The following is a 23,495-nucleotide window of genomic DNA, read 5'->3' as shown; positions in this document are numbered from 1 at the left end:
CTTGTTACCCCGAAGTAGCGAACGCTTCATTTCTCCCTGCTGTCATTTGCACAGTACCTTCGACACTTGAAGACTTCGATAACTTGTAATTAAGATTGTGTTATTCATAGTAATAAGTTGCACAAGAAATGGCTTACTCTCCGAAGCACTTTACGCTTGGCGTTTGCGCTGCTCTCTGGCGTTTGTGCGCTGGGGGAGGACGGCAAAATTTCCTCACTTGTTCATATGACCGTCCTAGGCAAAGTAGCCGTTTCTTGTTTCAACATACCACATTGATGATTATGCTCCTTTTCTCAGTCTTCTTGTCTTTGCTTATGAAGAACAGTATGAGCTGGAGAGATTTCTCTGAAAGTTTTGCCTAGAGTGTGAGCATAAAAGAAGACTGGAAAAGTAATGGTTAATGGCATGCAGTCCCCTGTCTCTCTTTCCTCTAACTCTTCTTGCCATCTGCTTTCTTCTGTTTGCTTTGCATCTGTCACTTCTGTCTGGGCTCTGGATTAATAAGTTAGATGGTGAAGTGAATCGTTTTTAGTTCTTGTGAAAATTGATTTTTGTTTTGATCGTGAACTGGAAGGGGCTTGAATTGTATGGCATTGTGTGTAGCGATCCAGAGCTGTCACAGAGCAGAACCGTAATCAAGAGGAGGGAAAATGATCCTTTTTTTCCAGGCCTTGAGATTAAAGGTGCTGATCTGGGTGGACAATAAGCAATTTTAAAACGTGTAATGATGAACGATGTAATTACTGACGTGCAAATGCTTGGATTTTTGCAATCCTGAATGATCTGATGTAGTAAAAAAAAATGCTTCGCAGTAACTGATATTTCACTCACTGCTGGTGAAAACTCTTATTCAAAGTAAATTTCCCAGAGTCATGGGGTTTTTACATTGTAGCTGGATAGCTTTTTCATTTTCACATTGTCACTCAGGTTTTTTTCTGTTAAATCTTATAACACTGCTTGAGTTATCCTTCCAGAACCAGAGCTGATGTTGCTATGCCGTTCCCTTTCTAGAAAGGGTGTGATCATCAGATCAAAGTAGTTGAGAGGTGCATTTAAAGAACACAGGGTTTCATTATGCAAGTAATCCGTGTGTAAGAAAGCTCCTGTTTAGTAAAACTGGTGTAATCCAAATTTATTCCAAGATGCTCTGTTTTGTAATTCCAACCCCTTTAAACAGGACTTGGCTTTGTTTTATAGTGTCCTGAAAAAAGGACGCATAGCCCAAAAGGGTCAGAGGCAAGATTAAACATTTATAAGAATTGCTCTCTCAAGTGAGGTGGATCCAAAGTTTTCACATGTGCTATCCTTCCTTTTTTATGTTTCATGTGCTGAAATATGGTGCACCTCACAAAAATTACCACAGAGACTATCTTGATTACCTACAAATACGATACAAGCCTCTTACAATTGTAACTTTTATCTTACTGTTTTTCAACATCCTGAAATCTAGATATCAAATAATCACTGGGATGTTTGGTCTGTGTGTTTTGTTTTGGGTACCAAACTTTCTGTTTCGGCCGTGTTCTCTATGAAGCAAAATTTTCATTCAGTTTTTGATGCTGCAACAAGTTGCCTTAAAGCTGAAAGGATCAGAAGTTCTTTGTGTTAACTTTCCAAACTAAATTAAGGGCTGCCTTACATTTGTAACATCTGTAAGCTAAAAGAAGTGTCTGTACAAGCACTTGAGCTGCATTTGATGTCAGCCTTGCAAAAACTTTTCTTGTATTTGGTAAATACTTCCATTTGACGTGCAAGTAAAACGTTGCAGAGCTTTTCACTGAAATAGTGATGCAGCTATTGCACAAACGAAACTGTGGCTGAGTCATTAAACTCGCTATATACTTTTGCAAGGCTACGCTCTGTGTGCATGCATTTTACATGTTCTAAGGTCAAACTCTACCTTCAAGGGTATTTTAGCAAGTCCCCTTGATAGCTCTGTGGGGAAGACCTCCTGTGTACCACAGGGGGTAGAATTTGGCCCTCTGTTTGTGCTAAAGAACTGTAATTTTTGTCATTTCATTATATAAGCTGCAGAGGTAGAAGTAACTGTGGCGCTGGGTTGGATGGAGTGTGAAGACGGTGCGCCAAGAGGATGTGATTTGAGCATCCTTCCTGGCTTGAATTGCTGACACTTACAAGCTATATTCCCAAGAATTTTAGCCTGCAGATTAGCTGCAATGAAAGACAATATAAATCTGTGTCCTGTTTTAATGCCTGACTAGTCAAAAAATGAGCACCATTGTCAGGCTGCCCTAAGCAATGCATCTTATATGTCTGGCAACAATAAATATTGTGAATAAGGATAAATTATATTGAATAACTAATAGATTTAATCAGTAAGCATGTTTTTTAAGCTGGAAGTACTGTGTGTGAAGGGAAAGCTTTGTAAAGCCAGTAAAGAAAATTACCATCCAGCACTTCCAGGTTTTGTTACTGATTCTGACCTTGTATCTACGCTGATGTGGCAAGTAACATGGAATCAAACCGTCGTCACGTAATTCCAAAATGAGTGAGGTGTGGCCTTTGCTCTGGGGTACGGCAGAAGGCTGACATGTGTGGGATATGCAGGTCTCCCATAACTGACGGTAGGGTTCCGACCTTGTGAAGTTGCAGGCTGCCCGAAGGTCAGCTACACTGTCTGTGGAAGACTTGCCCTACCATCGTTCTTCCCGTTGCATAGAACAAGGCTCCCAGGCTACTCTACATGCAAGTACAATTTCCCAGGCACCTCTTAGAAATGCCTTTTGCGTCTTCAGTATGCAGGAAAACGCACAAGTGGTGCAGTCAGCATCTACCTTCACATTTTTCCCCGTTTAAGATCAGGGAAAGATGAGAGTAAAGCGCGTCACACTGTTCCGTGCCATTAAAAAATGGTTCTTGGGAACATCACTTGTATTTAAAACTTGATAAATTTTTTTGAATTCTGCCTTTCTTCAGACTTGTATATCCCACAGCCCCTTTGCTCTGTTGCAGCAATCTTCAGACCTTTCTTGTATGGAAGCTTTGCTGAGCCATTCCACTTTTCCTCTTGTTTTTTCTCCTTCCTTGTGTGATTCTTGCTGTCTTCTCTATTATCTAGTTCCTCTTTCTGCTGTCTTATGTTTGTTTGTTGTTTTTTTTTCTCTGTTGTTCTTTTTTTGTCTCCCAAACTATCTCCTGGTTCCTCGTTCCCTGCATGCCACTAACTAGTTTCATTAGATATTAATTGATTTGTGAATTCAGGCTGAATTGCATCATCAGCAGATGGCGGATCCAGACCTGTTGGAGGAATCCTCTTCGCTCCTGGAACCAAGCGAGATGGGAAGAGGTGCCCCGCTGCGACTCGGGTAATGGCAGTCAGTGCTTTCTTTTCTCTGGCTTTAGGGTTGCTGGCTTGCGTTCAGCCTGTGGCATCAGCAGTGGTTTGCGTGCAGTTGTGGAACTTTCCAGACTGGCACATCAAGCAGATGAAGGCTGGTCTAAAACTAGCTGTTGGTCTCTGTTCTTGTCCTATGTACATTAACTTCCCAGTTCATATTTGTGCTTTGCACATTTCTCTCTGCTCAAAAAATTACACTAGTTTGTTCCTTGTCTGCTCTGACTGCTTTTTCAGACGTTCTGAGCTCTCACAGCTCTGTTGGAACTAGTAACTACTGTGGGCACATAATAATCTGTAAAAGTATGAGTAGTTCCCTATACTCTTAGCTGCTTCCAGGCTGTTTTTGTGTGTGTGTAATTCTTTATCTGAACGTAGGGGTTTGAACCAGCGAAGTCTTCTGAGGCACATGCCTAGAACATAGTCAGTGGTAGCCATGACTGCTATAATCCTTGCCATGTAATGTACCGGGAACCTACTGAAATTAGGACTAGCTAACTGTATCTCTAAATGCATGTTTCTCCTTTAACCAGTGATTTTTTTTTTTAATAGATTATTTCATTCTGTTAAGAGGCATAGCTTGTGCCATAGTGCAGTTGTTTTGTTGTGTTTTTACCACTATGTGTTTCGACGACCTTCCGTTTTGCTTAAAGAACTCATTTCAAAACAAGATTTTTGTAGCTTTCGATCTGATGCTAAACTCCAGCTGCCCTCAGTGTTTTGGGTGTTAGGCTATGCATTCTTTCAGGTGCAGAACTTAAATTTTATTTAAAATAACAATAAAATTTGTCCCCTTTACAGGTTTGTGGCTGGTGTGATCAACCGTGAGCGCATCCCCACGTTTGAGCGCATGCTGTGGCGAGTGTGCCGAGGGAACGTATTCCTGCGTCAGGCAGAAATTGAAAACCCCCTGGAGGATCCTGTAACGGTAAAAGGAACTGTTGTTTACAGTAGCAAAATTCTCAGATGTGCAACAGGATTTGCTCTAGAGCTAAGCCTCTGTCCCTCAATGAGCTCCATGCAGGCAAACATTTGTGTTGTGTCCCTTCACAGCACGTACCTGCAGCCTCTGCGGCTTTAGTGACAAGTGTTTTCCTGTTTTATTAAAACAAAAACAGCAGGATGGATGGTGAATGCTGTTGAAAGGGGAAAAACAACTCAGAATTTGTACGTCAGCAGGGCATAGTTGTTTCTCTGGCACAAACTACAGGTGCAGCTCGTGTGTGAAGCTCTGAATAAGTAGTAATCCTCCTTGAAAGGGGCTGTTTTGGACATGAGCAGTGTGACATCTGTAGCTCATTTACTCTGAACTTGGACCTTTTGTTTTTCTTCGTTTGCTAACCAGTAATTTAAACATCCACCTGAGAGTTGTTGGCTTTATTACAAATATAAACAGTAAAAGTTGTGATTGGGCCTGTTTTTGCATTCAGCATCCTCTTTGCTCAAATCAAAGGGAAAAGCCCAAACTTTGGGAACTCTTGCTCTTAACCAGTGAAAAGAAGGGCTCTATGTAGGCTGCGCTGGAACAAAGAAGCAGCTCAGTAGCTGCCTCTGTGTTTCTCATGTAAGGCTGACTTGTTCTCTCGTCCTGCCGGCTGCTGGTAGTTGACCCGTTGAATTATCTGTCTACTAGGAGAGACTTTGTTCTTATTGTGCAACACTTCCTTAAATTGAGGTTACACCTAATGTAATTATTCTTGAAACACTGCGTTAAAATTTCCTAAGTAAGGTAGAACAATAACTTGCCAACAAATGCAGGAAAGGGGACCTGGCTACCAACGTGACAACAGCTGCACAAAGAATGTGCCGTTGGCCTCCCTGGAGAGTCAAGGTTGTTAAACTCCGCTTCATCTTATTTTGCCTCACTCTCTAGCTTTTTGCTTGATTCTGTAGGTGAGCTGACTGCAGTAAGTGCTGATAAATATTTCGTTGCGTCTCTGTTCTTTTGGAGATCTTCCCAGGTTTTCCCATTTATTATATTACATAGAAGAGATAATAGATAAACTTGAACATTTTGCTTCAGTAAACACAAGTACAGAGGGTATTCTATATGGAGGCTAAGAAAATTGCTTTCTTGTGGCTGATTCAGTGTCAGCTGAGCTGTTACAGAACACTCTTTCTTCTGTTCTAGGGGGATTATGTGCACAAGTCTGTGTTTATCATCTTTTTCCAAGGTGATCAGCTGAAGAACAGAGTCAAGAAGATATGTGAAGGGTATGAAAGCCTTACAGCTGGGCAGCTCTCCCAGATATGTGAAACACATTGACATAAGTTAATATTGATATTTTTCAACTCCTTATTTCACAATGACTGTAGGAGTACATATTCTGACAGCAAATAAAACGTGTCGTAAGTAGCTGAAACATATTTTACAGTCAGACTAGCCACTCCCCAAGCCTGTAATGCTCGAAGTAGGTTACTGCTTTGCTAGAGAATGCCTAATAAAAAAGGGGAGTTCAAATGTTGAACTCTCAGACAGACCTAGTGGGATGTCAGCTGGTGATATTCTCATAGCGGGGACCAACAGTGACTGCTTCTAGCAGCAGCTGTATTGGTATGATAGCAGCATCCTGAGCTGGGACGGCTAATCAGCTTTGTGACAGTGCCATTGAGACTCTGTCAGAAGAGGGAACAGAGGATTTTCTCCCACTTCCATTTTCTTCAGTTTCTGTTTTGGCCTAAAGCAAGCTCTGTATCCATTTGATTTAAAGACTGAAACTCTGCTGGGCAGTCTTTGCTGATAGAAATAAAGCAAGAAACACTTTAAGAGAAGTTTTCTGTGTTCAGCCACCTATTTCCTTAACTGGTTTATCTTCCTTCTGTCTTAGTAAGGTGGTTTGCCTGTCTTTCAGGTTCCGTGCCTCCCTCTACCCGTGCCCAGAAACGCCACAGGAGCGGAAGGAAATGGCTTCTGGTGTCAATACCAGAATTGATGATCTTCAGATGGTAAAATAACTGGGGTCAATGCCCTTTTTTTTTGGTTTTGTTTTTTTTTTTTCTTTAATAATGTAGTTGAAAACATCTTTGGATCCTATGAAAATGAGAATTTTTGGCCCTATTAGATGGCCATGTTTTCAGCTCAGGGGAGCTTGAGACCAGCAGCTCTCAGCAGTGATGAGAAAGATGTTTGGAGACTCTCTGTTCAGTTGTTTTCTTTGTCAGGGTTAAGGATGGTGGGGTGGTTTGATCTTTCTGGAGGGCAAAGCAGTTGATTATAAGCATGTAAGTACAGCATCGATAGAGAATTGCATGCCAGGGAGCAGAGAGGGATATGCATGCGTAAGGAGATACCATGTTTTCCAGCACTAAAGCATGCTTGTATAATTGCCTGCTTCATTTGCGAGAACTTTGAAAACATTTAAACTTATTTCCAAGTTGAGATAACAATGCAAACTTTAACTTAGCTGTACTTTTTGCTGCCTATCTTCATATTTTCACATTGTGCTGTCCTTAAGGGCTTTTGCTTTACAGCTAATCTCTGTGCAGCAGCCTGAGTGTTGGTAAAAAGTAATCAGCACACAAATCTACTGTGTGCCAGCTCTGAAATATTTGAAAGGAAGAAAGGCAGTATGTTATCATGCAGAAAATTTTGAGGGGTTTGAGACAAATATAAGAGAAGCTTCAGAAAATAAAAGGATAAACGGTTGATTTTGGACTGCTTATTTGATATAGAAACTCTCTCAAGCTGGGGGTTGTGTAGCGTAGCTGTTTAGCGATTTTAAAGTAGGCAAGAATTCAGAAGCAATTTAACTAGCAGGATTCAGAGCTGCATGTGCCCTGGGTCCTCGCTTTCCCTTGAGTCTGAGACTTTCCAGTCTGGAAATGTGGCTTGGCATGAGTTAGATATGTTCCAGTTGGAAAACACCCTCAGTAGAAAAAAACTTTCTCCTTTTCCCTTCAGTAAAAAAGTCTTTCATTGTAATCTTTGTGTGTTTTCTTAAGGCAATGTACACCTCACTTGTAGAACTCTTCTCTGCTTTTTTTTAACCTGGGTGGAGGAAAAATCGTTCTCTGTGATCTCTGAAGAGTTCATTTTTTTGAATTGTCCTCTGACCTTGGAGTTGGAGGAGGGAAGTAGTCAAAAAGTATCACTGGAAAGAAGCCTTAAAACCTTTTAGCAGAGCTAATTAAGATGGAGACTAAAGCATACATTGCAGGCATGTGGCAGTCTTGTGCATGGGATGGGGGAGAGGGCTCATCCATCCATCCATCCATCCATCCATCCTCTGGTGGGTAAGGCTTGTTGTCTTGGTCAGCCTGATTTCACTGTGCACTCCTGTGTGCTTTGCATTTTGGTCAATGATTTTGCCTCATCTTTATCCTACTTCTCTGTGAAAGGTGCTGAACCAAACAGAGGATCATCGCCAAAGGGTTTTGCAGGCAGCCGCTAAAAATATCCGCGTCTGGTTCATCAAAGTACGCAAGATGAAGGCCATCTACCATACCCTGAATCTGTGCAATATCGATGTGACACAGAAGTGCTTGATTGCTGAAGTCTGGTGTCCTGTTGCTGACCTCGATTCTATCCAGTTTGCTCTCAGGAGAGGCACTGTGAGTAACTGCTATGCTGCCCCTGCACCAGCAACTGTCAGCAAACACAGCGTGGATTAATTGATTTTTCTGAACTGTGAGTCTCTGAAAGCCATCCCTTTGGGCTGTTTGAATGAGTCCTCACAGAGGACAGTTTATTTAACATGCAGGAATCGTGGCTTATGGATGTACTTTGTAACAAATACGTTGTGTAAAGCTTTACGTTCAGGAAAATGCCATAGTGGTAAGGCGTTTTCCTGTGTTTGAGTCCTTCAGTATGTTTAGTTAACCTGGCTGTGCTTTGTAGTCCTGCTGTTTGGATATATAGTGGAACTTATTGAAAGGAGCAATCCAGGACATTAGCAAGCTCACACCCTTCTCAGACAGACAGATAATAGATTTGGGTTTCTGGAAGCCCTTTCACTTGCTATATTAAAAAAACAAACTCTTGCATGAGTTTTCATCTCTGTCCTAATCAGACAATGTTCATTCTTACTACAAGTGCTTCTCGTCCTGCAATACAAAGTGGAGAGCAGTGGAAACTTGGCAACCTTCCTCAGCTGCTCTAGTATATTTTTCATCATGCAGGCACACTACAGAAATACAGGCTTGTGGTTTTCCAAATGCTAACAAGAAAGTAGTGTTGCACTCTGTCCTCCAGTGCTCAGAGGGGGGGTTCTAATATTCCTCTTCTTTTGATTGTTTGTTTGTTTTGGGTTTTGTTTTTTTTTTTAAACAGGAGCACAGCGGATCCACTGTCCCGTCTATTTTAAACAGGATGCAAACCAATCAGACCCCACCAACATACAACAAAACTAACAAGTTTACTTGTGGCTTCCAAAACATTGTTGATGCTTATGGCATTGGAACATATCGTGAAATAAATCCAGGTAAATTCAGACCTATAAAAGTCCGAGACATCTATCTCAATTTTTGAGTCATGGTGTTTCTCTGGATTGTCTGTCCTGGGTGAATATTTCTAGTAGAGTACTTAACGCCTTCCAGAAGCAAAGGAGGAGTTGGGAGTTATCTTGCTAAATTGCATAAACTGTACCGTGGTGAATCGGGCTTATGCAAGTACAGTGCACTAGGAGTGTTGTCTTTTCTCTTACAGCACCGTATACGATCATTACCTTCCCGTTTCTGTTTGCTGTGATGTTTGGAGATTTTGGCCATGGAATCCTGATGACTCTGATTGCTGTCTGGATGGTGCTTCGGGAAAGCCGTATTCTGTCACAGAAGAGTGACAATGAGGTGAGGTGGCAGGCCATGCTGAGCTTTGCATTCAGAACAAAGAGTTGCAGTTTGTACTCAGTCCTCCTCCCCTTGAGTTGAGAAAGCCCATTTCTCCTTACATTTGAAATTTGTGAAGCATGCAGACAGAGTGAGAAGCTTGTAGACCACAGACTGAATAGCATCATTTTGTAATAGTAGTTGAGTTCCTCTGGCTTTCCTTTCAGATACTTTTAAGAAATTATTCTTCTCAGTTTGAAGGAAAATGTTTATCAAGTGTAGCAGATAAGCTGTTGTAAACAAATCACCCAAAACTTGGTTGGACCGTAAAGGGGTTCAGTCACTACAAAACTCCTAATTTCCGTACGTGTCAGATCTCCAAGATTCTTCCTGTTTGCTGGTCTGGGTGGGTTTTGCTTGCTCAGGGTGACAGGAGGTGAATCAGAGTTAAGACACGTTGACAGAGCGTGGAGAAAGCTGAGCAGGGTCTGCGCTGCCTGGTTCCAAACTAATGCTGCCAGCTGGGGCTTGCATCAGTGCATGGAGTGCAATTTATCCTCTTCAGCTAATCCCAGATTCTCCGTGGACAGTTGTGCTGCCTGTTTATCCTCTGTATTCAGATTCTGTTCTGCAGCGCTACCTCTTGCACCCTTAATCCCTGCCACGGGGAAACAGAGACTTTGGGCTCTTAGTCCACATGGCCAATATTGTTTGTTCTGCAACAAACTTACTGTTTCGTCTTTTTGAGAGGCGTTCCTTGTTCTCATGGACTTCATTCGTTCCTTCTGGCTTTGTTTTTTTTGTACTAGATGTTCAACATGGTTTTTAGTGGTCGATACATCATTCTGCTGATGGGACTGTTCTCCACTTACACCGGCCTCATCTACAACGACTGCTTCTCCAAGTCCCTTAACATGTTCGGTTCATCATGGAGTGTCAGGCCGATGTTCTCAAAAGGCAATTGGTCGTGAGTAAATAGTAACTAGATAAAGAGCAACAGTCATAAGCAGGTCACTTGTCTTTCCCTATTGTCCTCCCAGCTCAGGAAAACAAAAACTTCTGAACTCAGACTCAGGTAGAACGGGAAGAGGGGTATAAATGTGATATCTATCAAGTTTCAAGCCAGCTTTTATTTTTCCCCAGAAAACCTGTAAAGATGCAGTTTAGCAGCTTTCTCCTCATAGACTCAGTGAGATTCTTGTCCCCTGCCTCTTTCTTCATTGTGATGCTGAGTAAGAGGTCAAGAGGCAGGTTCATTATTCATTTGGAAAATCTCTAGGACCACGCGGGCACCTTATCTGTAATTGAGAGAACTTTATTCCTTGTGCTCACAAGGGAAGAAAATTATTAGTTTTTACAGAAAGAGGACAGTGTTGCTTGTGTTAATGTTTGTATAATCTACTTACACCCAAACAGAGATGCCTTGCTTGAGACTACTCCTCTGCTTCAGCTGAACCCTGCTATTCCAGGGGTGTTTGGTGGACCCTACCCCTTTGGCATTGACCCGGTAAGAGCTTTTCCTTCTTTCGCTGTCCTTTAAGAACACCCTCTGTGTCAACAGAAAGAAAAGTGACTGTCCAGTTCACTGGGAAAGATTTCCACACCGCAGCTGTTCCTGAGGCAAACTCTTGATCAATGTTAGAAATACTCCCGAATGATAAAACTAGTTCAGTTCCTATTGAAACGCTAGATTCAGGATAGAGAGACTTGCTGTGAGGTTCATTAAAGGCTCTTTCTCTCCCTTTCTAACCTGCGGTGCTTTAATCGAATCTGGTTAGACTTGCAAATCACTTTATGAAGTTACTTTTTTACCTTGGGGAAAGTTATTCGTCTCTTTTTTCTTTTTTCAGTCAGTCTTGGAAAGGTAAGTTTCCAAGTAATCCTGTCATTTTGTATCTGCCCACATCAGTAACGCTGCTCCTAACGCGGCTTAGTACATTTCATACAGAACTTGCGCGTGTTCCATGTTAACAAGGAAGCGCAGAAAATCAGAACTATGTGTAATAGTTCATTTAATGGATAATATTTTTATTTTCCGTCAAGGATACAGCCCCCTCTTTCCTGCAACCTTTGGCGACCACAAAAACAAGCAAGGCTTGATTCCTGCTCTGCTGGTGGGATCAGCTGCTGTAAGACAGTGCTCCTAGTAGAAGAGCTTGTCTGCTCATTTCCCCAAAAGATATCCGTGTGATAAACACATCTTTGAAAAAAACTGCTCTTACAGCCTGATACTTCCTGGATGGTTAATATTGTTTAGCTTAAAGTGAACACTTTCATTCTCCTCTGTTTTCTTCTCCCCAGTGTTTGGCTGACTCAGTGTTGTTTCTCACAGATTTGGAATATTGCCAGCAATAAGCTGGCCTTCCTCAATTCGTTTAAGATGAAAATGTCTGTGATTCTTGGCATTATCCACATGCTCTTTGGTGTCACATTGAGTCTTCTCAACCATATGTAAGCGCTTTGCTCTGTTTTTCTCGTGGTGGGGGGAACTTCTTTGGGTGTAATGTGTGTATTAGTTTAAGATGCAGGAGCCCATCAAGACTTTAACTTCTGGCTGAAGGGTGCGATACAGTTGCTTCTGTCTGCGTATGTAGAATTATGCATGTCAAGTAGTTACTGTAAGTCCCAGCTATTGTTGAAACGTTGAGCCACTGCAGTTTTGTTCCAAAGATGCTCTTCACATTCTCATTAAAAGTTTCAGCCCTTCATATGCCTGATGCTGACCAGTTGTAATTTTAAACTCTCCTTTTTTTCCTGTAGCTATTTTAAGAAGCCACTGAACATATACCTTGGATTTATACCAGAAATTATTTTCATGTCATCACTGTTTGGATACCTTGTTATTCTCATTTTCTACAAATGGACAGCCTACGATGCTCACACGTCAAAGGATGCACCAAGCCTTTTAATACACTTTATCAACATGTTTCTGTTCTCCTATAGTGATACCAGTAATAAGATGCTTTATAAAGGGCAGGTACGTGCTCTTGCTAGGATAGGATCAGAGATGCTTCATTATATTAGTCTTTCACTGACTTTATACTAACTGAAATCAAGTGTGAAACTGTTTTTCTCTGTGATAGAGGAAATGTGGCATCATTTCCAAAGCCTGACGCTGTGTAATATTGAAGAAGGAAGGAATAATCCCTATACTGGGAATTTATATCAGTCTGAACCTAAGTCAGCTGTGGCTGCAGAACATATGGATCCAGACTAATAGAGGAAAGCAATAAGGAATATTGTGCTGCATCTGCAGCGTGGTGCCCCTAGGCTTAGCTAAGACACGAACACTGTTTCACGGAGCAGTCAGGCATCTGCCAAGCTGTCGTTCCCTGCAGGATCTTTTGGATTTTTTCCTTCATCCAAACCAGTGTCAGCATTGCATGCTGTGTACAGTCAGGTGGAGCAGCTGCCAGCAGGCACTAAGTACAGCACGCCTTGCTGTTCCAGAAAGAGAGATAGTGAAGTGTCCACGTACTCTGGGAATTCAGTCATTCGGTGTTGCATGAGACCTCTTGCATGGTTTTGTGTGTGTGTTTGAGCATGGACTGCTGCTAAATCATCTAAGATTTGTTTCTTTTGCAGCAAGGGCTCCAGTGTTTCCTTGTGGTGGTGGCGCTACTGTGTGTGCCGTGGATGCTGGTAGCTAAACCCCTGGTCCTTCGCCATCAGTATTTAAGGAGAAAGCACTTGGTGGGTGACTACCTCTTATATTTTCAACATGAAAACTAATTATGGTTGAAAAGCTGTGTTCTCCGTCTTGATCTTGGATACATAGGTTCACGCTGCACTGTGACCTGTAAAACGTTTGTGCATATTCCTAGGCGTAAAGGCAGGAGACAAAGTATTGCCTGCCTGCTTCTCAGATCTGGATCCAGCATCAAATCTGCTTTTAAAAACCCTGTATATTGGTAATGATAAAAATAATGTATTTAGGAACGCTGTCTCGCTAGTTGCTGGATGCACTTCTGTGCCTTCGCTAGGCTGGCAATGTAGAAGCAGAGATGTAAGCTTAATTGGCTGGCAGACTTACCATCCTGCTTTAACAAAGATGGCTGATAAAAAATATCAATTAAAAGGAAAAAGAGCATAGACTTATGCAGTCGTTTTGTGAGAGGTGGTCTTCTGGGGTACTCTGTAGGTTTCCAACTGTACTGTAAAGTATCCTTACATAAAGTGCAGGAACCTGGCACACGTGCACTGAGGATACTTGAAAATTCTCCCTGCATGTATGGCAGACGGCTTTTAGGATGTTAAGTGAGTCAAAGATCAGTTCAGTTAAAGACACTCCCTCTCCCTTCTCTGACCATCTTTCATCCTCCCATGTCCCCTCCATTCGTCTCCCTTTCTCTTTTTGTTTTCTTCCTCCTCCCTTTCTCTTCTTCCATTCACTATCAGGAAGGGCAACCCGTGGAGGCCAAAGTCAGCACAGTCCCGAACGAGCAGGCACTAGAGGCAGCAGCGGCTGCAACAGTGAGTGGATTTAAAAATCACCTGATGGATTAAAGATGGGAGCTGGCTTTCTATCTAATTACCAAGAGAGCATGGAATGTATCTGAAATTCATAAGGGAATGACAACTGCACCTTTAGGGTGAAAAACACTTTCTCTTGGAGAGAGCAAAGTTCAGCAAAATTGATACATTCTGGAAGAACTACCAGGCTGAAGGATAATAGTTATGTGTGCACAGAATGCAGAGACACTTCTTTGCAGGAGTGCTGCTGAAATCAAAACCCGCAGAGCAGCACAGGAATACCTTGCTACCACATCCCCCCAGGTTAAGTTCCCCTTTTTTCCTTTTCTTGCATATTTGTTTAAGATAGATTAGGATTCTTCTCAGTGAAGCCTTTCTGTTTGCATTATGTGTTCCCAAACATCATGTTTATGTGATGGCCTCCTAACAACTTCCTACCAGTAATTACTGAATTTTTGACACCTGTGCCCTTATAGACACTTTGACTTAAACTATTATAAAATGGTTGTGCACAAATAAGCCTCTCAGTAGTGTTTTTTTTCTACTTATTTGTGTCTAGACCTATAGACAGCCCTTTACTGCTGAAGCTTTTCTGGCAGAATGAAGATTGCAGTAGCTCCCAGAACTTTGTCCCTTCCCCAGTACTGCATATTTCAACTTGTTTTTAGTTGTGAATGCTGCCTGACTAGGAAGCTTAAATCACAAACTATGTGAAGGACCTTGTGCGCTTCCGCATGTCAAAGGCACTTTGAAGCACTTCTTAGCTGTTGGCCGGTGTTTTTGCCGTGACATTTTAAATAGCCTCACGGAAATGTCAGAAATCAAAATGGATCTTTTGTGCATAATCCATCCAGCGTATTAAGTGCCTCTTGATACAAGAAGCTGTGAGGGAAGGTCTTTGTATGAGGGGTGGTTAGAAGTATAAAGTAAATTATTAGATCTTTTGGAGCTGTGTTTAGATTGGATAGTTTACAGAGAGCAGATAAAAGTCAAGCATGAGGGAAAAAAGCTGCAAAAGTGCAAATTCACACAGGCTAGAATTATATAAATAGAATACTGATACTAGTCACCAGTAACTTGTAATGTTTCAAAGATGCTGAAAATTCTATTAAAAGCATTGTCTTACTTACAAATGGGGTTTTTTCCCCATTTTATTTCTGTGTTCAAAGCATAAATGACTACCTGATTTGTTTTCAGAAACCTGACAAAATCTTTAATTCACGTCTGGCATTTTGGGCAAACTTGGGCAAAACAGTTCAGCCTTAAATAAAAGCCGTTCCGCTGGCAGGCAGCGCAGCGCTGTGAAAGCGCGGGTTGCGGGACGCTAAGCCTCCTTGGTTTGCACAGTCATCCTGACGCTTCTGGGGTCTTAATGTGTCGAGTTAGCCCATTCGCACTCCATGGCGACAGCAGGTGACCCCAGTGCAGTGCTAAAGCTGAATGCAGGGCTTGTCTTTCCACTTGTGGCATTTCAGTTTGCTGCCCTGGGTGGGTCAGACTCACAGGCCTTAATTTATAGTTCCTCAGATCAGTCATGAGCATTTTCTGTCTTTGGAGCACCTGGAGGGAGTCAGAAATCCTGCTGTACAGTGCTCAGGGCTGAACAGAAGTCAGTGATGTGCAAGTTACGCCTGCCTTGTCCAATATGCGCTTACGAAGGGTAAAAGCTCTGCCTGAGGGCACTGTCAGGTGATCACCGGGTTTGTGCGTCCTTTCTTGGCCGTAGGATGGTATGGAGGAGGAAGCCTGCCGCAAATGAGATGTTACCTGTGCAATGATCAGGGTTGTCAAGTGAGGGGAACTCCTGACTCCGTCAGAGTTTCAAATCAGTTTGTAGATTATTCTTTCCTGTTCGGAGTGCAGTGGAGTTACGGTGGAGGGTCAGATGTCGAACGTCAGAACAAATGTCTATAAAAGGGACTGTTTGCACAACGCAGAGTTCCCGAGTAAGGGAAAGTCTGATTCCCCATGCGTGGTGTTAGTTTGCGTGAGGCTGGTGGGGAGCAAGCGCGTGTATGTATATTTGTGCCAGTCCGTTCCGCTTTGAGTTGCCACTATGTGATTTGTTTCATTTACAACAGCAGTGGTGGTTCAGTGCTTGTCCAACAGCTGCTGGGCAAAACGTTGGTCTGTTGCACGTCAGAGCCAGCAAATGTCCTCGAGACATGTGCCTTTTATTTTACTTAGGGTTGCAATTAATAATAAATGCATTTCTACAAAGTCATCCAGACAGACTTTTTTTTTTCCTCAACCTTAGCAGGAATCAGCACCTTTCCCATCCAAGCTGGGAAATAGAATTGTACAGCTGGCTTAACGTGGGCCTTAATACCTAATATTTTGTTCTCTTCTGTGAGCCGCTGCTGCACGTGGAGTCGTAAGAAGCGCGCACTCTTGCGGCAAAACACAAACAACACTTTGCTCTTTCTTTTTCTGCATGTGTCAGGGAACGCACAACTTTGGTGGGATCCGGGTGGGCAATGGACCAACCGAGGAGGATGCTGAGATCATTCAACACGACCAGCTATCTACCCATTCCGAGGAGGGGGAGGAGGTAAGCACCTGACCTCGCTCTCGGGGCAACGTGCTTGGTAGCAGAACGTGCTAGCGTTTTGACTGTGTTTACTGATTTCTAAGCATTTTAAAACTAAATAGCAACATCTTCAGTGTTTTCATAGCAGTTTTCATACAGACTACCTCTTGGTCATTCCCAGGACTCCAGAAAAAGCAGTATAATTTGCATGTGAAGGGAAGTGTGGCTCTGTGTCCCCATTAAAAAAAAAAACATCATCTTATGGGCTACGCAGTGGGAGCTGCACAGTATGCAGCTTACACTCTGGCTGATGTGCAGTACCTTCTTGTCCAGCATCAGCCAAAATCCAAGGGCTGTACATCTGCAGCAGTGAAATCTTGCTTTTACATTCATTTTGACTGTTGGGGGTAATATTAATTGCTTTGCCTTACCTCTGGTAGAGAAGAAAAAGGAGTCGATCTCACATAGTTTAGGAGTATTCTGGTGCCTCTTAACAGTTCTCCGGCGGTATCTTGCTTCCGTAGTGCATGTGATGTGTTACTGCTTTACTGTGTCACGTTTCGGAGGGAATTACTGAATGTGTTCGTGATTAATGTTGTGATCGAGACTCCGCACTAAATGTAAACTTATGTTTTCAAGCCTACGGAGGACGAGGTGGTAAGACTAAAGCCAGCTTTGCGTTCATGTGTATCTGGACCATTTCCCATTGGTGTAAAACACATGCTGAATTAAACACGTTATGTCACAGCATCTTCTTTTCCAAGAGATCTAGCTATTTACATGTTACAGGTCATTTTTAATTCTTCATACTTACGTGTCCATTAACAGACCTTTAATTACTTCATCTATTCAGCTTGTTTGTCTTATCCCCTGTTTGCAAATCTTTCTTAGTTTACCTGGAAGGCTGTTAAGCTGGAGGTCTGAAACTGAAAAGTTTTTGCTTTTAAGCTTCTGAAGAAGTCTCGTTTGTCTTACGTTGTGTCTTTGGTAATTCTGCACTGCGACAAACTGTTTTAAAGAGATTTTTTCCCAAACTATCTGCCATTTTAAGGATGATACTGGCTGTTGGCAGTCAGCAAACAGAGCAAAACCAGTCTTTTTTCATACAGTTCAACAACTTAACTAACCAGTATATTTCTGTAAGAGAGAAGCTCTGTTCTGAGAAGCTGCTCATTCATAAACACTTGTAACAAGTATGATTATTAAAGGAATGGTTTTTTAGGAATACTCATGCAGGATTGATAGTAGGTTTCAGCGCTATCAGGTAACCAATTTTATTACAAACGCCCTTCATCATAAATGCCATGAACTTAGAGTAGCTTTGCAACAGTGATGCTGGTGTAAATTGTGCTGAAAGCGGTTTTGCGTAGTGACCTATCGTGCACAGGTCCATCTAGAACCGAGGGGGGCGCAGAAACGGTGTGCTGCTGTACCCGTCGATTCCATGTGTCACTAAACCTGTGAAAAAAGTGTAACATGGTGTGCCAGAGCAATCCTGCTGATTCTCCTGCTCCCTAGCGTAATGGTAACTCTCTCCAGCAGTTGCACATGGCTGTAAATTGTCATTGTTTAAATATTTATCTTATTCCATTCACTGCACGCTGACTTGCCGTGTGTGCTGGGAGGTGGTACTCTTCGCTGGCGTAGGCTTTATTACAGAATTTTGCAGTTCGCATTCTGTGGAGAAAGAAATAGGCTTTTGACAGCTAATTTAACATAATTGTTTGAAATATTTATTGTCCTGGATATACTAGGGGAGAAATGAGAATATAAATAGCTTTCTGTGCATGCTTAGAGCATTAGTCACTTGATATTTTTAAAACATCATGTTCACTTAACTTACATACGAGCGGTTTCTGAAGCTTGAATTAAGTCCAAAATGTAGGGAATGCTTTCCCAAGCTGCAAGATAAGGAACTGTCCTACATGGCAGACTTCCTTATAAGTTCTTCTTTTATTTTCAAAAAATTACCAAGACACAGAGACTTTGCCAATGAATGGTGCACAGAAGTGACTCTTTCAAGATTCTGTGCATTATTTTTGCTTTCAAAAAGGGCAACTTTGCATCTTGCAAAATGTTCTTGTTGATCCTGTAGCAAAGGTACATACGCAGTATCGGCTTGGAACGCTGTCTCCTGTTTCATGGAGGTACACGCAGTTTGCCAGTGAATTCATACGAAAACCATGTTGTTGCTGAACAGTCTTTTCCTGGAAAAGTCCATGGCTGAATTTGAAATACCTTACTTTCACACGATAGCACGTGAAAACAATAATGTTCAAGCTGCAGCAACGAACTCTCGCTCCGCAAAACCTAGCAAGACAAAAGAATTCCTTTATCAAACTGACATGCTAAACCAGGAGAAGACAGTATCAGTGTCTAACTTCAAACACAATGTCCTTGGTAATAGCGCCAGGTAGCGTGCTCGTTTTCCCCCATGAGCCAACCCTTGCTGCTTGCGATGCTCGCAGCGCTCTAATTTTCTGTGTTCTCTTTGCAGTTTGACTTTGGCGATACTGTGGTGTACCAGGCTATCCACACCATTGAGTATTGCCTGGGCTGCATTTCAAACACCGCGTCCTACTTGAGGCTCTGGGCTCTCAGCTTGGCCCATGCACGTGAGTATGCCTTATGGGACGGAGGTTTGGGTCTGTGTGTTTGATCACCCCGGGCAGGCAGCAGGTGAAAGGCAGGAATGCAAGGAGCCTCCCCAGAGCTCAGCTGTCAAGCGCTGCTGGAGAAGGACAGAGCTGTTGTGCGTTAGCTGGGACTAGTTAAGTCTAAACGCCAGTGTTGACTTGCATAGCACTCTGCTGAAAGCTATCTGGATCTAGAAGGGAGGGCTGGAGTCGAAAGCACTGAGTAAAGCAAAGAGCTGCTGAGCAAGGACTCTGCCCTGCACTGTGCGACAGTTGGAGGCAATGTCCTGACATACTTGGCTGCAAAAGCTGTCGCCCCTCTTAAGCTTCCCACCTCGTTGTAGTGGGACTTTGCTTGGCTTTAGTTGTTGCTTTACAAGTAAATTGTAACAACCTTCCATTCTTGCTGAATGTTCTGAAATGACCCCTCCTCTCCCCTTTCTCCTGGCAGAGCTCTCGGAGGTGCTGTGGACCATGGTGATCCACATTGGCCTCAGCGTGAGGAGTCTGGGTGGAGGCTTTGGCCTCTTCTTCATATTTGCTGCTTTTGCTACCCTGACAGTAGCAATTCTCCTGGTCATGGAGGGGCTGTCTGCTTTTCTCCATGCTCTTCGCTTGCACTGGTGAGTTACTGTAACATGCAGAAACTTCAGAGCTCTTCATAGTAAGAAAATTGATGTCACCTGGACTATATGCAGAAATGCCATGTTTTAGAAGATTGTATTGACCCTTACACAGAAAAGCTAAGGCTATAAAATTGGGGTAGTGGACAATACTGAGCCAAGGTCAGCAATGTTCGGAAGTGATGGGGTACCACATATCTACCTAAACATCTGAATGTCCTAGAGCAGATGTGCTCTGACAGCAGAAAGCCTTTAAAAGGGTCAGAGATTTCAGTCTTGTTTCTAGTGATACACCACTCTCTCCTGATTGTATGCATGAATGTTGCTTAGAAATTGTGGAGAGTGACTGATCTCTGCTTAGAAATAAGTTAGACTAAAGCTTTGTGAACAGTGGGATGGGAAGGCGGTGCTAGATAGATGAGCATGCTTGTGGCTTTCAGTAGGACTTTTGGTCCATTGCCTGGTTCTGAGGTTTGTTTTCTGTAGCGTGCAATAGCTACTGACTGCAGTTCCCTTCACGTGGTCTTGCTCGTCTTCGTGAGACCTTGCATTGGACAGGGGCAGCTTTCCCTGTCTGCCCTTTGGGGTGCTGTGGAATAGTAGCCATTTCTTGCTGGTCCTGCTTATTGGCTGATGCTTTTGTAGCCCCTTTCCTGTGATTCTTAAGCTCCTGTGTATGCAGACAGCCAGTAAACGAGAAGGAATTACTCACTAGAGTGTTCAGCGCTTTCTCTGTACCCAAGTATGGAAAGTGTTCAAGAGCTTTCTCTAATCCGTATTTAAGAGTGCTCATTGTTCCACTTCAGATTCTCTGGTTAGTGCACTGGTGGGATCAAAGGAGCAATGTGGGAATGGGTTTTGCTCGCCTAGGGTTCTCTGCAGCCTAAAGCGTAGGAGAGTGTGTCTATGCCTCTCCTCTGGACAGTTCCGGTTGCTGCCATCTCTTCAGGTAGTTTCTTTCCTGGTAAGTCAGGAGAGGAAAGTGAAGTTCACAAGGAATGTTCTGTCTTGCTTGAATGGGAGGAAAATGTTGTGAGTAGTTTTAAAGTAGTTCTGTACGTGAAAAAGGAAGCTAGTACTTTTTAAAAAAAAAAAAAGAAAAAGAAAAAGAAAATCAGTCTTTTTGCACTTCCCCTGTTTCTGGGCAAGGAAAACTTTGTCCTTCTGCCCTCTCTGTTGGCAGCCTGCCGGGTGCAGACGGGAGTGTCCCACAGTGCCTGGGTCTTTGTAGCTCAAGCGAGCCGAGCTTCACCCAGGGATTCAGAGGTATAGCCATCTTGTGCCGAGGGAGCTCGTGGGGGGGTGCTGCTGAAAATGGCTGCTGGATGGTGCTTCTGTTTTTCCTGGCATCCAGCCTAGAAATCTTCATACCAGTCACTTGAGAACTTCTTGCTGGCTGGCTGGTGTTTCCTCACCCTCATCCTGCTGTCACTGTACTACACCATTGCGTTAGTGTGAAAGAGGGAGCTCTGCAAACCCTGCCTGGTATTACTGCTAGCAGTGCAAGAGAAGCAGAGAGTAAGCAGTACTCTTGACTCTGTGTGTAGTGTTTCTGATACGCAGTTGCTTATGAATTAGAGGGTTTTCAAAGTCCTGCTTCTCTGGACTGCAGTGCTGTGTGGTACACTTCTGAACAACAGCAGATGAACAGTTCTGAACAGCTTTTCTTCTCGGCAGGCTCTGTGGTTTGTTTTGGGGTTTTTTTTCCCCCCAAAGGGATGAGGTAAGATAAGAAAGTGTGTTTTTCTGGAGATACCTGTCTTGTGTTAGGAGCTGCAAACTGCAGTTATGGGTGTCACTCACAGAGCACCTGGAACAAGTGTGAACCGGAGGCTGCAGTTCAGCCAAGAGGTGGCTTTGCACATTGCCAGGCTATCTCTAAAGGGTGATTAAAAAAATGTCTGGAAATGTGTCAAGGGAAGATGCATGTCACTGAAATGGCAGGCAAACGGGGAAAGCCAGCTGAGCAACAGCAGTAAGCACATGAGTCAGTGGGGCCCTGCAGACCAGTGCAGGGCACGTGCTGGGAGCTCTGAACTGAAGCTCTTAATAAAGTCACTTTCCCTAAACATATGTTTCAAAGTTGTAAAACTTTACTAAACACTCTCTAAGAGAAAATTTGTTCAAGCTTAGGGCCTGAGAAGCAAGTTTAAGGCAATATTTCAGACTGCAAGTAATCTGCTGAAATTATTTTGGGTTTGTTGGATTTTTGTTATCACAGTGGAGAGGAAGGCATCTGCAGTTGTTCAAAGGAACATACTGTTAACATTCCTTTTTGCTTCTGAACACAAAATCGGGATGTTTCCAACAGTAGGTGTTCCCTTTTTAGAAGGAGGGATGAGGGGTCAAACACAGCTATCCTGGGAGGAGCAGACTGGATTTTCTGGCTGTGGGAGATGTCACCTATCAGGAATTCTAAAGGTGTGGGTGGTTCAGCCTTCCTGGAAAGGAGGAGGAATTTAGCATGTGTCTTACTGGTGGGGAAAAACAGCACAGATTGTTCCATGTGCTCTGCCTATCAGCCCCAAATGAGGAAGGTCTATTTTGTGCTTTTTTCAGAAAGTATGCATTCCTTCAGCAGGCTGGGTTTTTCTGGGGTGGAGGAAGCACTCTGAGTGCTGCCAAGATTGCAGGCATGTGTATCGGAGCTCTGCTGGAGCTTGGTAGCTCTCTGAGCTTTGCCCTGTGTCGTGCTGTTAACTCCTTTACTGTAACATCGCTGTTCTGACATAATTTACATTTCTATTTGCTTTTCAGTAAGGTAGTTTGACATGAATGTTTATATTAGAGCACCTTACCTTTTTTTTAAGCTAATCAGCTCTTCTAATGTGAGCAAATATAGACTTTGCCCAAAAGGATAAGTTGGTAACTGGATTCAAAGTAGGATCCCAACATCATGGGTTGATGCGGGAATTGCGGTTTCAGTGGAGCTGTTTTCCTGGGTAAAGCAGTATTTTAGGCTCAGTTTTAGGCCTGATTTGGAACTGGAAGCTACTCTCCCTAGAATATGTCCTAAGACCAGACCACAGCTAGAAAGAATGGACAGCAGTAGGCATAATACAAAGCATATCAGGTTAATTCAGAGCAGTGAGGAGTGGGGTTTGTATTGCTCTGTAGGAGAGAGGTTGGTAATAAATGAGCATCGTGATGTAGGGGGTTCGGTTCCAGAGTTCGGAGCAGCCAAACCGTGTTGTTCAGACTTGGCTCTGGTTACCCAGGTGTGTCTCAGCCAGTCTCCGACCCCTCAGTCCGTGTCCATCAGCATGGAGAGCATAGGTCCCAGCCACGTGTGAGTATAGGTTTGGCAGACATGGACAACTGTGTTGTTCTGCTCCTGCTAAAGGTTTCAGTCTGTTCTCTCCCTCGGGTGTAGCATCAGCAGCTTCCCAGGCAGATGCGTGCGCTTCGTTGTGGCCACACTTGAGACAGACATAAACGTGACTTTTCTTTATTGTGGGCTGCCGGAGCTGTTTGCTGCTGGTTCATAAACATCCCCAGAATGAGCTCAGCCCCTGGAAGGCAGTGAAATGGATCCAAAGCGGTGCTCTCAGCCACGCAGCGTTAGGGGCACCTGAAGGCAAAGGGCTCACACCATGTCTGTTTTGTTCTGAATGGCAAAGTTGGAGAGCGCCGTGGGTCTGCGCAGGGACACCAAAATAGATTTCAAACACAACAAATGTGGTCAACCTCCAAGAACCATGAGGAATAAATAAAAAGCAGCAATTATGCAGCGCTTCGTGGACAGCTGTTCTCAGCTGTAAACTGAGAATGGACAGGCAGACCCTCCCCTGCCCGGGCAGCGCCCCTGGCCCGCTGCCACCCAAGGGGGAGTGCTCTTTCCGAGAGGCGTGGGTGTGCTGGAGTCGCATCCCGCTGGCGATCCAGCAAGCGGCAGTGGGAGTGGTGAAGCCCAGCTCCTCACCCACTTGCCAGAATTTTATTTTTCCTTGTAAAGGTCATGAGCCAGACCTTGCCTGTAGTGCAACCATAAGAGCACAGTACTGCTCTAAAAGGCAGTCTCCTGTCAGCGCAGGACAGAACGACCCACGGTGCGGCGTATGAAACTGCTGTCCTTTTTGGGAAAGAGTAACTGCAACAACCTCTGCTCAAACACC

At 43.4% G+C, this 23,495-nt stretch overlaps 1 protein-coding gene across 6 annotated transcripts in view; it reads left to right on the top strand.

The window, feature by feature from the left end:
• ATP6V0A1 (ATPase H+ transporting V0 subunit a1) overlaps positions 1 to 23,495 on the top strand; it is a 30,442-nt gene that overhangs the window by 3,405 nt on the left and 3,542 nt on the right. The window contains exons 6-22 of one of the 6 annotated variants that reach the window (XM_064473371.1): positions 3,223 to 3,326; positions 4,157 to 4,283; positions 5,487 to 5,569; positions 6,208 to 6,301; positions 7,694 to 7,906; positions 8,625 to 8,775; positions 9,000 to 9,139; positions 9,928 to 10,085; positions 10,535 to 10,625; positions 11,451 to 11,569; positions 11,879 to 12,095; positions 12,704 to 12,811; positions 13,517 to 13,591; positions 16,035 to 16,142; positions 16,761 to 16,778; positions 18,619 to 18,736; positions 19,209 to 19,380. In XM_064473371.1, the coding sequence (XP_064329441.1) occupies positions 3,223 to 3,326; positions 4,157 to 4,283; positions 5,487 to 5,569; positions 6,208 to 6,301; positions 7,694 to 7,906; positions 8,625 to 8,775; positions 9,000 to 9,139; positions 9,928 to 10,085; positions 10,535 to 10,625; positions 11,451 to 11,569; positions 11,879 to 12,095; positions 12,704 to 12,811; positions 13,517 to 13,591; positions 16,035 to 16,142; positions 16,761 to 16,778; positions 18,619 to 18,736; positions 19,209 to 19,380 (2,096 nt within the window). The remainder of the gene's footprint in view (positions 1 to 3,222; positions 3,327 to 4,156; positions 4,284 to 5,486; positions 5,570 to 6,207; positions 6,302 to 7,693; positions 7,907 to 8,624; positions 8,776 to 8,999; positions 9,140 to 9,927; positions 10,086 to 10,534; positions 10,626 to 11,450; positions 11,570 to 11,878; positions 12,096 to 12,703; positions 12,812 to 13,516; positions 13,592 to 16,034; positions 16,143 to 16,760; positions 16,779 to 18,618; positions 18,737 to 19,208; positions 19,381 to 23,495) is intronic. The other 5 variants (XM_064473369.1, XM_064473368.1, XM_064473365.1 and 2 more) reach the window with 5 other exon arrangements.

Source organism: Phalacrocorax carbo, chromosome 25 (genome assembly GCF_963921805.1).
Source record: "Phalacrocorax carbo chromosome 25, bPhaCar2.1, whole genome shotgun sequence".
In the NCBI taxonomy this organism is placed as follows: domain Eukaryota; kingdom Metazoa; phylum Chordata; class Aves; order Suliformes; family Phalacrocoracidae; genus Phalacrocorax; species Phalacrocorax carbo.
Note: the sequence above shows the minus strand (reverse complement) of the source record. Positions and strands in the feature narration are given on the sequence as shown.